At 34.8% G+C, this 17511-nt stretch overlaps 1 protein-coding gene across 3 annotated transcripts in view; it reads right to left on the bottom strand.

Annotated features, from left to right (window-relative positions):
- Positions 1–17511, bottom strand: part of LOC144959641 (sodium-coupled monocarboxylate transporter 1-like) — a 51718-nt gene that overhangs the window by 8827 nt on the left and 25380 nt on the right. For all 3 annotated transcript variants that reach the window (XM_078892300.1, XM_078892317.1, XM_078892308.1), the window contains exons 5-13: positions 13387–13455; positions 11911–11962; positions 6735–6802; positions 5939–6019; positions 5272–5345; positions 3830–3970; positions 3384–3519; positions 2795–2880; positions 2433–2548 (exon numbers count right to left, since the gene is read on the bottom strand). In XM_078892300.1, coding sequence (XP_078748426.1) covers positions 2433–2548; positions 2795–2880; positions 3384–3519; positions 3830–3970; positions 5272–5345; positions 5939–6019; positions 6735–6802; positions 11911–11962; positions 13387–13455 — 823 coding nt within the window. The remainder of the gene's footprint in view (positions 1–2432; positions 2549–2794; positions 2881–3383; positions 3520–3829; positions 3971–5271; positions 5346–5938; positions 6020–6734; positions 6803–11910; positions 11963–13386; positions 13456–17511) is intronic.

The following is a 17511-nucleotide window of genomic DNA, read 5'->3' as shown; positions in this document are numbered from 1 at the left end:
CCAAGAGAGCTTAAGTTGAAATGCAAGTGTATTGATGTTAATGTTAACAAAACATGAATTTAAACCCCCCCCCCCCCCCCCATTAATGCAAAAGTTATTTTCCATGCATTTTACAAGCATCACATCATTCATTTCGCATCAAAAAAAGTCAATAGTGTGTTTTAAGCAACGATGACAGAATAATCTATACAAAAAAAATATAACATGTCCTTTCTTCTTCTTCTTCTTCTTCTTCTTCTTCTTCTTCTTCTTCTTCTTCTTCTTCTTCTTCTTCTTCCTTTTCTTCTTCTTCTTCTTCTTCTTCTCTTCTTCTCTCCTCTCCTCCACTTCCTCCCTCTCCTCCCACCTCCTCTCCTCTCTCCTTCTTCTTTTACTTCTTCTTCTTCTTCTTCTTCTTCTTTCTTCTTCTTCTCTTCTTCTTCTTCTTCTTCTTCTTCTTCTTCTTCTTCTTCTCTCTCCTCCTCTCCTCCTCCTCATCATCATCATCGTCCCCCGTCGTCGTCGTCAATTATCATCATCCAAACATCATCATCATCATCATCATCATCATCTCCATCATCATCATTCATCATCATCTCTTCTCTTCTTCTTCTCATTCTCATCATCTTCTTCTTTCTCTTCTTCCTTCTTCTTCTTCTTCCTTCTTCTTCTTCTTCCTTTCTTCTTCTTCCTCTTCTTCTCCTTCCTCTTCTTCTTCTTCTTCTTCTTCTTCTTCTTCTTCTTCTTCTCTTCTCTCTTCTTCTTCTCCTTCTTCTCCTTCTTCTTCTTCTTCTTCTTCTTCTTCTTCTTCTTCTCTTTTTCTCTTCTCTTCTTCTCTCTCCTCTCCTTCCTCAATTCAAATTTCGCACATTTAAATTTTAAATTAAATTGAATTGTACATTGAAATTAGACCCGAAAGAGGAAACATTTCATTTTACGACTTTAAGCATGGCTTTCGTTTGGCTCGTAACCATCTAGATAAATAGATAGATATAAATAGATAATTTATTGACGTCTTTTCAAGCACACATGCAGGTAGTGGATTTTTCTTCATAGCAAGATGTTTGTGTTGTCATTGCGAGGATGTAAGAAATACTTTTTTTTCTTATTTACCTATTAAGTATCTGGACATCATTAGTGAAATCAAAAGAATAGGTCTCTATAAAGACGGAACATGATCTGCTAGCTCTAAAAACAGTGGCACAAAACAGGGAAACATGGAAAAGAATAACAAAAGGAATCCGATAAGCAGAGGACATGCTGACAACAGAACAATTCACACCAACCGTCCTGGAGACTGCGTAGCAAAGATCATTATATTTCTTGTCTATTATGATAACGCTCTAATGTGCACAATGTATTATAGACAGAATGAAGTTGACGTCACTCATGTCTTTGTTATTGTTTTTTTTTTTTGTCATCCAAGTTTATGAGTAATTCTCACTAAACTGTATGAATAGACTATAAATAGTTCGAAGATGACGTCACTTAAGTCTTTGTTATTGTTTTTTGTCATCCACGTTTATGAGTAATGCTCACTGAACTGTATTAACCTGACTATAAACGTTCATGAATACACACAGTTTTGTGTGTTGGTCCGTTATAGCTCCGGATGGCAATGTTATGAGCTTCTTAGTCAAGCGCATACTATCTATCAACGTTTAAAATTACACATACTTGTGTGTGTTGGTCCGTTATACTTTCGGATGGAATGTTGTGAGCTTCTAAGAAGTATAACGGACCAACACACAAAACTGTGTGTATCCATGAACGTTTATAGTCGGGTTAAAACAGTTCAGTGAGCATTACTCATAAACGCGGATGGTAAAAAACAATAACAAAGACCTGAGTGACGTCATCTTCGAACTATCTATAAGACAAAAGTTCAGCGTTCAGTTGAGAAAATAATGCTTAATGTGATACTTCATATCTATTCCCGTAACAGCAACATTGTATCCCAGTAGACTTACGTAAAAACTGCCAAGACGTTATAAATAATACCCCCCCCCCAAAAAAAAAAAAAAAACAAAAAAAACAACAAAAAAACAAAAAAAAAACCAACAACAAAAAAAAAAAAAACAAAAAAACAAAACAAAACAAACAAAACAAAAAAAAAAAAAAAAAAAAAACAAAAAAAAAAAACAAACAAAAAACAAACCCAACAACAAAAAAAAAAAAAAAAAAAAAACAACGAACAACGAAATAATACACATAAAAGATATAGAGCGACTCAACTTTTAACTGAGGGGCGTGTGTAGGCCAACACAATGTTACCTTTGCCATTAGATATTAACTTAAGTCGAGTGACATTGATTAAACCGAATCTAGTCCAGGTCAATTGAAGGACAGAAGGCTTTTTTTTCATGTCCAGAATTTATAATGAATAGAGATCAAGAGGCAGTAATATACTAAAACCAACCAAGCCAGTTATGTATAATAAACAGAGGCCTTACCTAATCCTTGTAAAAAATACAATTTCTGGGCCGCTTTCATCTTCTTGTCCAACACAGGTTTGAAGAAGTCTTCCCATGTAATCGCTGCCAGTGCGTTGAGAGACGATGAGATGGTACTGTGGGAGCGAATGATTTAATGCAGATGATACTGTCATTCTAACAAAGTCGCCACCACCAGCGCCACCACAACCGACATCACCAGTACCACAACCACCACCACCATCACCATAATCACCACAACAACAACGACAACAACAACAGCTACTACTACTACTACTACTACTAGTACTACTACTACTACTACTACTACTACTACTACTACTACTACTACTACTACTACTACTGCTGCTACTACTACTTACCTCAAAGCCCCTGAAAATAATGCTGATATGAAGAGTCCAGGCACACAAGGATACGCCAAAGTCTCCATGACAAAAAATGGTACAAGCTGAGAATGAGAAAACGTAAAACTTGCTTTGGCATTATGTATTAGTATTAGGTGAAGGAACCTGCTAAATTTCAAATACTCGATGCACTGGGACGATTTCAAAACGGAAGTCAATGACTCACCATCAGATAACCTCTCCCACTTTCTCTGTATCTGTCAATCAGTCCGTCCGTCTCTCTCTCTCTCTCTCTCTCTCTCTCTCTCTCTCTCTCTCTCTCTCTCTCTCTCTCTCTCCCTCTCTCTCTCTCACGAATTTATACACACACACACACACACACACACACACACACACATACACGCTCAAGCCCCCTCGTCTATCACACATCCATGAGTGCTCAAGACTCGACCTTTAGTTTACCCTATAATAATTAATGATCATTGAAACCTTTATTACACAATACTATTATATTTTCTGTCATAATATGTTGTCCAACATTAAGTTGATTTTCCTGAAAAGTTAAAAGTGTAAAATATACCACAATTAATGTCGTTTTACTCTGTACCTGATTTGAGTTATCGACGAGTTTCTTCCCCACAGGATCGCAATCTTTAATGACATAGTATGCAAATAACACAATCCCAGACACGAAGCAAGAAAGACTCAGAAGACCTGCAGCAAAAGTTGTCACCAATGTTGCTCTGTATGGAAAAAAATACATAAGAAACTATTTCATAGAAAAAAGTAGAGAAGGATGTACATCCTATAAAATACGCTTTCATAAACGAAACAAAAACTATGCCGCCACTTCTTTTTAAGTCAAAGCCGCTGAATAATTTGAGAATATACAGCATCGTAACAGTGAACGTAATAGACTTGCAATCAAATTTTGTCAACCAAGATTAATGTGGCATCCATTAAAATGTGATATGCAGGATATAATCAATTAAACCGCTCTATATTAAAGTTTGAAATAATATATCAAATTTGCTTCATAGGTAAAGGTCTTACGTTTGTGCCTTTTTAAGAGTGGGAAGAGAACTGTATCTTTGTACGGACGCCTGGGATATACCAGTGATGCCCATCCATCCTATGGTGCCTCCAATGGCCATGGACCAAAATGTATGACGTATTGTTGGATCTGGGTCAAAACTGAGGAGTTTTAAACAATCATTGAATGAATCAAATAAAACCAAATACAAATTACTTGGGATTTCATTGGCCGTTTGTCCGAGCGACTAATATATTGAGTCACGTTCTCAGCACACCTCTGCAGACTAAACTGAATGGGCCCCTGTCAGAGGTGAGGAAAACAACAGCAATCCTTCACCAACTTGACATTCAAACATGAAGACATTATGAGGGTAGAATAAGAAAAAGAAGAAAAAGAAGTCCATAATGTTTATGCATGGCATGAAATCCAAATATGCCTAAATTCTACTACTACTACTACTACTACTACTACTACTACTACTACTACTACTACTACTACTACTACTACTACTACTACTACTACTACTACTACTACTACTACAACTGCTGCTGATGCTGCTACTACTACCACTACTATTACTCAACAATACTTCTACACACACTACACTAATGACCCTTCAATAGAAAACAACAACAACTTCACAACCAACAACAACAAAGACATATACGTAAATAAAAACAAAAAGATCCTAATTACATGCATAAATCCAAATATTCTATCTACTACTACTACTACTACTACTACTACTACACTACTACTACTACTATACTACTACTACTGACTCTACTACTCTACTACTACTACTACTACTACTACTACTACTACTACTACTACTACTACTTACTATACTTCTACTAACCAACTACACCATAACACTTCTACCACTACTACTACTACTACTACTACTACTACTACTACTACTACTACTACTACTACTACTACTACTACTATTATTATTATTACCACTATTACTACTACTACCACTACTACTAGGGGTATGCAAGGATAGGATCCCGGATTTGAACCCCTAAAAATGTGTTTTGCACTAGCAACCTCACATCTTTTTTTTACAGGCATTTATTCACAGCTAATTTGAGAGGAGTAATGGGTTTGAAGTGTACAGACCTCGAGACATATCTTAACCCTCTCCTTACCAACAACTATAGGAAAATCGTCACATCGGTTAAGATACAACCAACATTTTCTGACTCAGATTTGTTTTTTAAGTCACAATATTTAAAGAAAAGGTGTTGTTATATTTACAAGAACTTAGACTAACACTGTTTTGTAAAGCTTGTTTTCCTCTACTAAATTATGTATATCATGCACTTTGTGCGTTTAAATTTGAGTTTAAAAATTCAATTTATGTGTTGGGTTGGTATGATATTTGAGTAAAAGTTTGGAGAATTGTCGGCAAGGAGAGAGTTAATGCTCTATGCAAATCCTTCAAAAATCTTACTTCCATACATCAAGTCTTCCCCATTCGTCATTGATATCCCAGACTTTCAAGAAGCCTCCCACCTTCATGCTACCCTGAAAGAAAAGTAATTATAGATTAATAAATAACACACGGCGAAGAGGAGGATAATGACGATAAATTGAAATGGCCATGCCAAAGGTTTTAATTGAAGTGGGACAGGAGGAGGTGGTGGAGGAGGAGGAAGAAGAGGAGGAGGAAGAAGAGGAGGAGGAGAAAGAAGAAGAAGAAGAAGAAGAAGAAGAAGAAGAAGAAGAAGAAGAAGAAGAAGAAGAAGAAGAAGAAGAAGAAGAAGAAAAGAAGAAGAAGAAGGAAGGAGAGGAGGAAGAGGAGGAGGAGGAGGAGGAGGAGGAGGAGGAGGAGGAGGAGGAGGAGGAGGAGGAGAAGACAAAAAGAAAGTACAAAACAAAGAAAATAGACATTCATATCTACTAACTCGGTTTCTGTAACGTTAAAGAAGACTGAGGAGGAGGCGGAGGAGGAGCAGGAGCAGGAGGAGGAGAATGAGGAGGAGGAGGAGGAGGAGGAGGAGGAGGAGGAGGAGGAGGAGGAGGAGGAGGAGGAGGAGGAGGAGGAGGTGGTGGTACTGTACTAATTTCAAAAAAATTATCGCCAAACATTCATTATTATATTTTTTAAAAAATTGTACCTGAATGATAACAGCTAAGACCCCTGCAACCATGACGAGACTCTGGAACACGTCAGTCCATATTACAGCCTTTATGCCACCCTGTTGGGGGAAAAGGTAAACAACTTCAAGGGTAATTTCTTCAATGTCAATTCGATTTAACGCCAAAGGGTAGTGCGAACTCATTACTGACATGATTAAATAAATATACCTTATTGATGCTATTCGTTTAGGTAAAAATTTCACAACATCCGCAAGCCAAATTAAACAAACCAACACACACACACACACACACACACACACACACACACAGTAAAGCTGTGTGTAACATTTAACGTTTATATAGTCTGATTGATACAATCTATTAGCGACAACTGTTAATTGATAGTTGATTCCTTGGAAACGGCACTTTACTCACATTCTCTCACCGTGCTCAGGGGTAATATGAGTAGTTGGCCGACCGTTAACAGCGTTGTTGTCTCTGTCGGAAAAAAATGTATTATCTCCTGACAGGCGTCATATCTCGTCCATGCTAAGAGTTGCTGTTGGCAAGGGGTCTCTTTTAAAGCGCTTTGTGCACGATTAGTGGATATTGCTCTATATAAAAGCTCTAATTTTATTTTCAACAGCGTAGAAGAGAGTAGAAAAAAATTAGAAGATAATAAAAAAATTGACATTATGTCAAATCTATCATTCGCACATACACTTAATAAAATTGGATTTCAAAACGGATAGTCATTGATTTGAACTCGCCTTCATCCATTCTCACCATTGTCTTGTTTGTTATAGACGAGTAAATGATATAAAATATTCTTACGATGCTGGTGTAGAAAGTGCTGACAGCTGCCATGATGACCAGGGTTGCACCCACCGGGAATCCAGTTACTGATGAAAATATGAATAAAAATGACTTGATTATAAAGCGGTGATGATATTCTGAAGAAATAAATATTAACTTAACTTTTTTAATAGCGCATACTCACGCAAATACATTTTTACATATTTTTTTTTCATATTTATAAACAAGAGTAGATATTTATGTATCAATCCCAGACCAAGCAGGAAGAAGAAGTATTTTTCTTTCTACTTTGTCCCGCGCTGTTTCATACACACCTTTTCAAATTTTTATCTTGTAACAGTGCCTGCTCCCTCGTTTGTTACTTTGATATACGCAAATTACCTTTCGCAGAGCGCTCCATCTACGATGCCTTATGTTCTTTCGGCAGGCCACATACAATCCGTTGTCCTTTAAATCTCCATTTTATTTTCAATTTTTCCTGTTAGGCTCCATTGATTCCAGTAGAACTCGAGCAAAAGGTACCCTTAACGTTTTCGTGTCAAGTGACTTGGAGGAATCAATGCGTATGCTAATATGTGTCTCAATCGCTCAAAGGGTTCCAATAGCTCAATGGGGCGACCTATATTATTTTCCATATGCTCCAGTTGTTGGTCACATTGCTCAACATGACTAACAATAAAAAGTGTTCACATGTTTCGAAATATCCAACATCACAATAGGTCATTTTATTCAACTCGATCCAAGGGTAATTTTCAATGCAGCGTATTTACATCAATTTACTAAGGCATATCCAATCGTTGGACAGCAACAACTCATGTGATCGATAACTCGGGTAGGCGAAAACCTGATTATGGATAGCTCCCGTTGCACATGACTAACAAACAAGCAACGGGACCGATACCAATTCTCGAGTTTAGTCGAGATTTTGTTTGATCCCTCTGTTCACCACATTCTTATTGAAAAGCTGGGTCTGGAGTAGACAAGAAATGAAGTGAGTTGGAAAGTGCCAGAAGACAATAGAGAATAAAAATTTCGCGTTGGCGATGGGAGCTCGAACCCGCGACCTTACTGGTACGACAACTCCGCCTGGTCGGGGATAGTGTGACTCTACCGTATGAGCTATCCACCACTCCGGTCTGGAGTAGAGGACTTTGCGATATTACGTTTACTAGTGTCCCAACCAAAGGGTTGCAAGTGTGTTTTAGCTGTTAGTTTACCGGACATAATCCTAGATAAAAGGAGCGAGGGTAGCAATTCGATATTAATGTTGGGTTGAGGTTTTGTTGAAAAATGAATATTTCGTTAATACAGAAATATGAAAAGCTAGTTTTTGCATTCATCCTCTTTAAATAGAGTATGTACATTTCACACATGTTTCATATTTTAAACCATAAATTATATTTTCGCCATTAAAGTGACTCTGATGCAATATCCTCATACCAATATCCTCTGTATCAGTGACAGATAGTACTCGTAAACCAGTACCAGGTTCACATAGCAAGCATAAGAAGGGTTTTTTTTCAGCCAACATGTAAGACTTTACATGTTTTTAAACACTAATATTTTTTTTGTTTTTAAGGGTTTTACGGCGCTTGCAACACATTAAGGTCAAATCAGCGCCAGTAAAAAGGAAGAAAATTGGATAGTAAGAAGTTCTAGAATTACAATTAAATCACGCAAGAAAAAGTAAGACATAGGGTAACTGGGAACAATAGGGATCAGATGTAGATTCCAAGAGCATATCAGTTATGTACTTAATTTGAGATCACCTATAAGTCTCATCCGGACACAAGCACAAAATCCAACAAAGAGGAATACACTCAAATGCTTACATACATTCAAAATAACAAATATAATAATACATAACAGAGAGATGATTTACAAGAAAAAATATCATCTCCCAAAACAATAACTATGCATTTGGCTGTTTCCCTCCCAGCTAGGACTCGGGCCAGAGCCAGAACAAAACCAAGTAATCTCATTCCAAGACAAAGACAGAAAGCATGTTGGAAAACAGATATAAGGGGATAGAAGACACAGTATGTACCCCCCTGCCCACAATGGGAGGTCAGGCACCCCACCCAATATTAAACACTAAAACATAATTGCCAATCTGTAGACCATAAAAATAAAGCATAGTCTATATATTGTTCTATAAGAGTTGGCAATTTTGTTTAGAAGAATAGATTTTTGGTATCGCTTGTAAACATCTTACAGTTTGAATTCATGATATTGAGATAATTTAATTTATGTAAAATTATAAATAACAATGGCCCTAGTATAGTACACTACCCTCAGGTACCACACTTAGCTTTTAGTGAAAACAGACAAACCCATTCCAAACCAAAAGAAAACTTTCAAGCGTAACCATTTAAATTGTATTCAAGACAAATGATCAGCTCTATAATATTGCCAAAACCAAAAAAAAAAAAGGAGTAAAAAAAAAAACACACACAAAAACAGTACTCAAATAATATAAAGTGAATTACGTGCGTTAACAGCGTTGTTTCTATTGAAAAAAAAAATAAAGTCGCGTAACATGTGTCATGTCTCGCCCTACGTGATAAGAGTTGCAGTTGGGTAGGGACCCCTTGCAAAGCGCTTTGAGCACGTTTATTGGGTATTGATGCTCACGTTTTCTTGTGTAAACCTATAAAGTATCATGCTGATTCAGGAACTCGGTACTAAAACGGCTTTCCGTTGCTTCTAATTTAAATAACCAAAAATAAGTAGACAGGCCATGAAAGATCCAAGCTGTAAATCTGATTAAATTTCCTAGAAAACAACATAAAAGAAATAACAATTTAAAGAAGATGACATAAGAAAGGTCACATTGATTTTAACAAGCAGTGTCTTCATGGCAACGATGCAAAACACTTGAATACGTATCAATAATATATCAATGTATTTTCCAATAAGACCTAGATATCTATTTTATATCTGTATTTCAAACACGAACATGAAAAATAAGAGTAATTTAAAAAAAAACCACACAAATAAAAGAAACAAAAATAGATATATTAATAAATATAATAATAAAACATAAAAAGATTAAATTCTCATTTGTATTGTTGTGATCTGTAATAGGAATATTACTTCTGAAGCTATGATTATTCTTCTTCTCATTTTATCAACATTTCTAAATCAAATTCTAAATAGGTACGGGTTAGTTTTGCATTAAGCCGTTGTCCTGGTAATCTAAGTCTATCTACTCATTGAAATAATTATATTTATACAGTCTTTATTCATGCTGCTAACGTCCATGATTCATCTTTTCCTTTAATCTCAATTAAAATGCCTCAGGGGTTTAACTAAAGCTTAAGGGAAATGATTCAAGAGAATTCTATTTGTTTAACAAAATACTTAAAATAGATATATTAATATGTTTGAAATTGAAAATGAAATAGAAAATGATAAAAGTAAATGCCTGAAAAAACAAACTCCAAGATAATCCCTAACAGAAAGCTTTCTTCTCACGCTCGGGATTGCTGATGCTCATCACAGATCAAAGGGGAGGATTAATGCAGTTCCACTTACAGGTAACCTTGCTTCAACATTCAACACAACAGTTGAGCAATAGATTATATTATCACGATAGTATTTCAAAGAAAATCCAATCCAGTACTTATTCTCATGGTAGTTTTCCAAATTAAAAAAAGTATCAAAGGTGTCGCGAGCCTTGAACCTTCATGCAATAGTTTGCATAGTTTGAAGAAGAAGTAGTTGTTAGTAGTAGTAAGTAGTATAGTAGTAGTAGTTAGTATAGTAGTAGTTAGTAGTAGTAGTATAGTAGTAGTAGTAGTATAGTAGTAGTATTAGTAGTAGTAGTAGTAGTAGTAGTAGAGGTAGTAGTAGTAGTAGTAGTAGTAGTAGTAGTAGTAGTAATAGTTGTAATAGTAGTGGTAGTAGTAGTATAGTAGTAGTAGTAGTAGTAGTAGTGTAGTATAGTAGTAGTAGTAGTAGTAGTAGTGTAAGTATAGTAGTAGAAGAAATATATAATAATAATAATAATAATAATAATAATAATAATAATAATAATAATAATAATAATAATAATGATAATAATAATAATGATAATAATAATAATAATAATAATAATAATAATAATAATAATAATAATAATAATAATAATAATAAAACAATACTATTACTACTACTACTACTACTACTACTACTACTACTACTACTACTATACTACTACTACTACTACTACTACTACTACTACTACTACTACTACTACTACTACTACTACTACTACTACTACTACTACTACTACTACTACAGTAGTACTTGTGTGGCTATTTGGTCTAGTGGTATGACACTCGCTTTCGGATCGGAAGGTCCTGGGTTCGAGCCTCGTGCTCGGCGCATAGTTGAGTCCTTGGAAAAGGCTCTTCACTCACATTCTCTCACCGTACTCAGGTGTAAAATGAGTATCTGGCCGTTAACAGCGTTGTCTTTGTCCGAAAAATGGTAATATCGCCTAACAGGCGTCATGTCCCGTCCTACATGTTAACCTGTTATGCTGTTGACCAGGGACCCCTTGTAAAGCGCTTTGAGCACATTTAGTGGATATTGCGCTATATAAAGCTCAATTTAATTTTTTTAAATTTAGGAGTAGTAGTATAGTAGTAGTAGTAGTAGTAGTAGTAGTAGTAGTAGTAGTAGTAGTAGTAGTAGTAGTAGTAATAAAGTAGAAGCTGCACCAGTAATAATAATAATAATAATAATAATAATAATAATAATAATATAATAATAATAATAATAATAATAATAATAATAATAATAATAATAATAGTAATAATTTATAATAATAATAATAATAATAATAATAATAATAATAATAATATAATAATAATTTATAATAATAATAATAATAATAATAATAATAATAATAATAATAATAATAATAATAATAATAATAATAATAATACTACTACTACTACTAATAATAATAATAATAGTAGTAGAATTAGTATTAGTAGTAGTAGTAGTAGTAGTAGTAGTAGTAGTAGTAGTAGTAGTAGTAGTAGTAGTAGCAGTAGAAGTGATAGTAGTAGTAGTAGTAATAGCAGCGGCAGTAGTAGTAGTAGTAGTAGTAGTAGTAGTAGTAGTAGTAGTAGTAGTAGTAGTAGTAGTAGGAGTAGTAATAGTAATAGTAGTAGTTGTTGTAGCACTAATACCAGTAACTAACCAATTTTGAGTGCTGTAGATGGTGCAAATGATGCTGTTGCAATATAAATGAGCTGTTGAAAAGAGATAATGAAGAAGAGAAGGCGTAAATATCAGTGGAATCACCAGGACGTCTACTATTTTCAATTCTAATAACCAGTGTAAAACATTGTCAATTTCAACAATGTTGAACAATCTGGTTCCAATCTGATTGGTAGTGTACACTCCCAGTCTTCCGGTGGACTGGCTACTTAGATTGTTCAACTTAATTTCTAGTCTAAATAAATGCTGGTCGTCAATAAGGACCATCCATTCTGGTCCTTTCTGACCCGTTATCATAAGAATCTGCCTATACATCCTGCTACTTAAGTAGTTATACCATCCTACGTTTCAATACTCGCCCCGGAGCACTGGGTACACACTTTCAATGAGTTTTTAACCCAAAAGAGGGAGGTGCGATGTCGGGACTTTTCTACCCTTTTTTTTTCGATCATTACACCTGCAAGAAATATATGCAAGTATCATTGCCAATATCATCCCCATTATCATGCAGCTATGTGGTCTTGTCGTATGCCACTCACTTTCGGATCGGAAGATCCTGGGTTCGAGACTCGCTCGGTGCATAGTTGAGTCCTTGGAAAAGGCTCTTTACTCACATTCTCTCACCGTACTCAGGTGTAAAATGAGGACGTGGCCGTTAACAGTGTTGTCGCTGTCCGAAAATAATATTATATGGCCTTACAGGTTTCATGTCTTGTCCTAAATGTTAAATGTTGCTGTCGGACAGGGACCCCTTGTAAAGCGCTTTGAGCACGTTTAAATGGATATTGCGCTATGTAAAAGCTCAATTTTATAAATAGAATGCGGTTGGCCAAGGAGTTCACAACATTGCCATCCGGAAGTATAACGGACCAACACACAACTCTGTGTAACCATGAACTTTTATAGTCTGGTTAATACAGTTTAGTGAGAACAACTCACAAACGCGGATGGCAAAAACAATAATAAAGGCCTGAGTGACGTCATCTGCATACTATTTATAAATTCTCAATTTCATTCATTAGCTTCAACTTCGATGTTTTCAATGTCGTTGAATGCGATCAAAGATTAACTTCACAAATACTTCCCCCCTTTTCTTTTTGTAATTCCATGCATAGCATTGTACCTCTGCATTTCTCTAAATGAAGCTCGGCAATAAAGGGTTTCCTTATTTGGAAATAAGGCTTCTTGGAATTCGGATATTATCCAAAAGAATAATATAAAAACAAAAAATAACTAGTAAAGTAAATGCATGGCTGCAGATTTCTGACCGAAGTGACAAATTACGGAACAGGCATTGGTAAAAGAATAAAATCTAAAAGTGTGTATGAATCATCATCATCATCATCATCATCATCATCATCATCATCATCATCATCATCATCATCATCATCATCAACAACATCATAATTTTCATCATCATTAAATTCCCATCCAGCAAAAGATTGAAAAGCATTACCTGAGAGAGAATCTGCATGCAAGTGCCTACAAGACGGGCCGTCCTGGAACGGAATCTTCGTTCTATATACTGTAAAAGAATATAATAAATGTTTGTTATTATGATGGTTTAAGTATTCTTGGATATCTAGTCAATACAATAAACAAGTGCCTATTTTTATCAGATAAAAGGCATTTTGTCACACACAATTCTAGCATTCTTGATGCTCATGAAATACTGCCTGCATAATAATATTAGACACGTGAAATCATAAATAGTTAAATAACACCCCCCTCTAATATATATATATATATATATATATATATATATATATATATATATATATATATATATATATATATATGCATTCGGTTTTCTTAACATTTAGTTTCAGGCCCATCTCTTCACTTTTGCACACCAGTATATCTAACATTTTCTGCACCTGTTCTGGAGAGTATGCTATCAGAGTGCCATCGTCTGCGTATCTTATGCTATTCATATTCTGCCCTCCAACGACGACGACTTTCATATCTTCAATTTCTTTGAATATTATTTCACTATAAATGTTAAAAAGGTCCGGTGATAAGACGCAACCTTGTCTTACTCACTTATCGATGTTAAAGAACTCCGATGTTTCATTATCAAGTTTGACACACGCTATTTGATTCAAGTATAAGTTTTTCACAAGTCGAAGGTCTTTACTGTTTACATCGATCTTTTCTAAGCAAAAGCTTTGGAATAATCAATGAAGCATAGATAAAGTGATTTTTGTTTTTCGATTGACAATTGCCTTATTGTTTTCAATGTAAAGATTGCATTTACCGTACCCTTTTCTTTAACAAAACCAAACTGCTCGCCACTTATCTCTGGAGAGATCTTGCTCCTCATTCTTTTCATAAGTATTCTTAATATAATTTTTTGGCCTGGCTCATTGTGCTGACTGTTCAGTGTTGGTCACAGTCAATAGTTCCTTGAATACCGATTACCTCAAAACATTAGGCAATTCACCCTTTTCGTATATGACAATAAAGGCTTTTGTCAGAATGTCTATTCCCAGATCGTCGAGAGCGTCAATCAATTCTATTGAGAAACTATCTTGGCCTACCGCTTCCCCCCTTTTCATCTCTTTGCAAGCAGCTTCTACTTCTCGCAAAATCTGGGGACCCGTGTTCGCAGTAGAGATTTCTTTATCAAATTTATATATATAAATATATATATACGATCTCGCAAAGAATCGATTATCATTGTCTTAAGGCCTTGCAACTCATTCAAGGGACATCGTCCTACCACTTGATCATTATTCATAGATGAGTGAATGAAGCTATACGTGGGGAGGTGACTATTGTTGATGTCATCCGCCTTGTTTGTCCGATAGAAGGAAAAATAGATAGGCCGGTATCTATTGATTTAAGGGGCGGTTTGGGTCTAATTATTAGGAAAAACCTTCAAAAATTTGATTTTGAGATTTTGGTGGAAAATTATATTTTATTATCTTAGAAATAATATAATTGAAGTCCAAATTCTTAAAGAAGACTATAAAGGCACGAAATACACAGTCGAAAATGGTACAGGTAGTAAGAAATGTGTGAAAAACGGGAAGCCATTTTGCTATTTTCTCAAAATGTAATGTTACTAAGGGTATGGAAACTGTGTCAAACGTTTTTCAGAATCTATTCAATGAAATTGTCTGAAAATTTCCACAGTTATCACAGAGATAATGTATTATGTCACCATAGAGAGATTTTTTTTGATCAGATTTGTGAACTTTAACTTATAATTCTAATTCTGAATTTTTTACATCAATTTTGTCATAACATTTTGATTCTCAACTTTGTAATGATCTAATAAAAATTCCATAAGCTAAAGCCGTAAAATCTCTCTATGGTGACACACTATAGTACAATGTTGACAAGAGGGAAGAATATGGAGGTCATTCCTTCATTAGTTTTTGTGGAACGTTTGCCACAAGATTGTTATATTTTTTTATGTCAGACCCCCAAATTAGATCGCAAAATGGGTATCAACACAGATAATTAAAATTTTTCACCATAAATGTTGTTTTTTAACCTATATTGACGATACAGAATGATTAAAACCGCCCAATATAGGTAATTAACATTTTTTTTAGAAAAGACCCAAACCGCCCCTTAATTACAGCGACCATCGAGGATAATACATGCGTACCAGATATGCCAAAATTAAGTGCGAATATAAACTTCAATATGAGTTCGGTCTATATATTGATCGAAATTGACGTCACTCAGCTCTTTGTTATTGTTTTTAGACAACCTTATTAATGATACGTTCTCACTAAATTGTTTCAATCAGATTATAAGAATTTATGGTTACATACAGTTTTGTGTGTTGATACGATATAGAAAGTATGCGCTTGGCTAAGAAGCTCATAACATTGCCATCCGGAAGTACGCGGACCAACACACAAAACTGTGTGTAACCATGAACTTTTATAGTCTGGTTCATACAGTTTAGTGAGAAGTACTCATAAATGCGGATGGCAAAAAACAATAACAAACACCATAGTGACGTCATCTTCGTTCCATCTATATCCAACTGGCGGATGTTGTGATTATTTTACGTAAACACAGAGCATCAATAAACTTTGCGTTTAGTTTTGGCATTAACAATATTTTTTGCAAGATGAGTATCTAAATAAAAAAAAAACATGGACCGGAAAATTGTATTTTTTGATCACCATTGTCTGGCCCATGAATGGATTTAAATATCATTACACGCCTTGGATCTTGAATACATTTTATGGTGTGATCTAAGAAAACAATCAAGAGATAAATGAAGTGACGCAGGCAAAAACGGAAACGACATTCTCATGTCAATTCTGTGATAGAAGCACATCTTTATCAGGCTTTTTTTTTTTTTCAAAAATACATAATCGTTCTAATCAATGTCCTAAAAAATAAAAGAAATAAATAAAAGGAAAAGTAAGAGAGAGAAGAAAAGAGAAAACAACATCAATAATAGAATCAAATCTAAAGCAAAAAAAAAAAAAAATAAAAAAAAAATAAAAATAAAAAAATAAAAAAGAAAAGAAAATCAGAACAAAAAAAAAAACGGAAAAAATAATAAAAAACATAGCAAAACAATCGAAACTAAACCAAAAACAAAAACGGATTTAGATTGCAGTGTAGCAAACAAACATTTTGATCTGCATGAATCACCACAAATGATGGGAAATAAATCAACATTAAAGAATAGATTCATTCATTAATTCACTCACTCATTCATTCATTCATTCATTCATTCATTCATTCATTCATTCATTCATTCATTCATCCATTCATTCATTCATCCCTTGATCTGATGATCGTCGGGGGGAATACATGGAATGCAGCTCTCACCTCACTAGATACATTGCCAAATTGTATCGAGTTTTAGGTGATAACGTAGAATGCGATTGTCATACCACTAGACCACATACGAAATCGATGAGTAAACAATTGATTGAACAAAATTGATATTACCAGCTCTCTGTTGTTGTTTTCAGCCAGCCATTTTTGTGAATAGTTTGATAGATAAAATCAGAAAGAAAAACAAGCAGAAGGCAAAAAACAAAAAAAAAAACAAACAAACCCAAAAAAAAACAAAACAAAACAAACCAAAAACCAAAACAAAACAAAAAACAAACAAAAAACCCACAAAAAAAAAAAACCCCCCCCCCCCCCCCCCAAAAAAAAAAGAAAAAAACAACAACAGAAAAACCCAGGGAAATCATGGACGCCGATTCCTACAACGATAACGATAATTTCAAGTTCTTCACCTGAGAATCTATGAATCTCATCCGACACTAAACTATTTTCCCCCTTTTAACCCCCCTCTCCCCAAACAATATAGTTTAAAGACAAGTTACAAGACAATGAATTCAGATTTCCAATCTTTAGGCTTACTTCAACATAGACTACAAGAAAGAATTTAAAAAGTAATCTTTTATATTTGTATACCAATGGAGACGAGCCATCGAGCGTAATAACTTCAGTCAGGTGTTTCTTTTAGTTTCGATGTAACCGGACACCAAGTAACTGAGACATGTCAACAAGAATAAAAAAAAATAAAAAATGAAAAGCCCAAAGTCCATATATAAAAAAGAAGAATAAAGTTTGTTTACATGATAGA

The sequence above is a fragment of the Berghia stephanieae genome, chromosome 1 (assembly GCF_034508935.2).
Source record: "Berghia stephanieae isolate SIO BIC M18660-M18661 chromosome 1, UCSD_Bste_1.3, whole genome shotgun sequence".
Lineage (NCBI taxonomy): Eukaryota > Metazoa > Mollusca > Gastropoda > Nudibranchia > Aeolidiidae > Berghia > Berghia stephanieae.
This window is presented reverse-complemented; position numbering and strand designations above follow the sequence as displayed.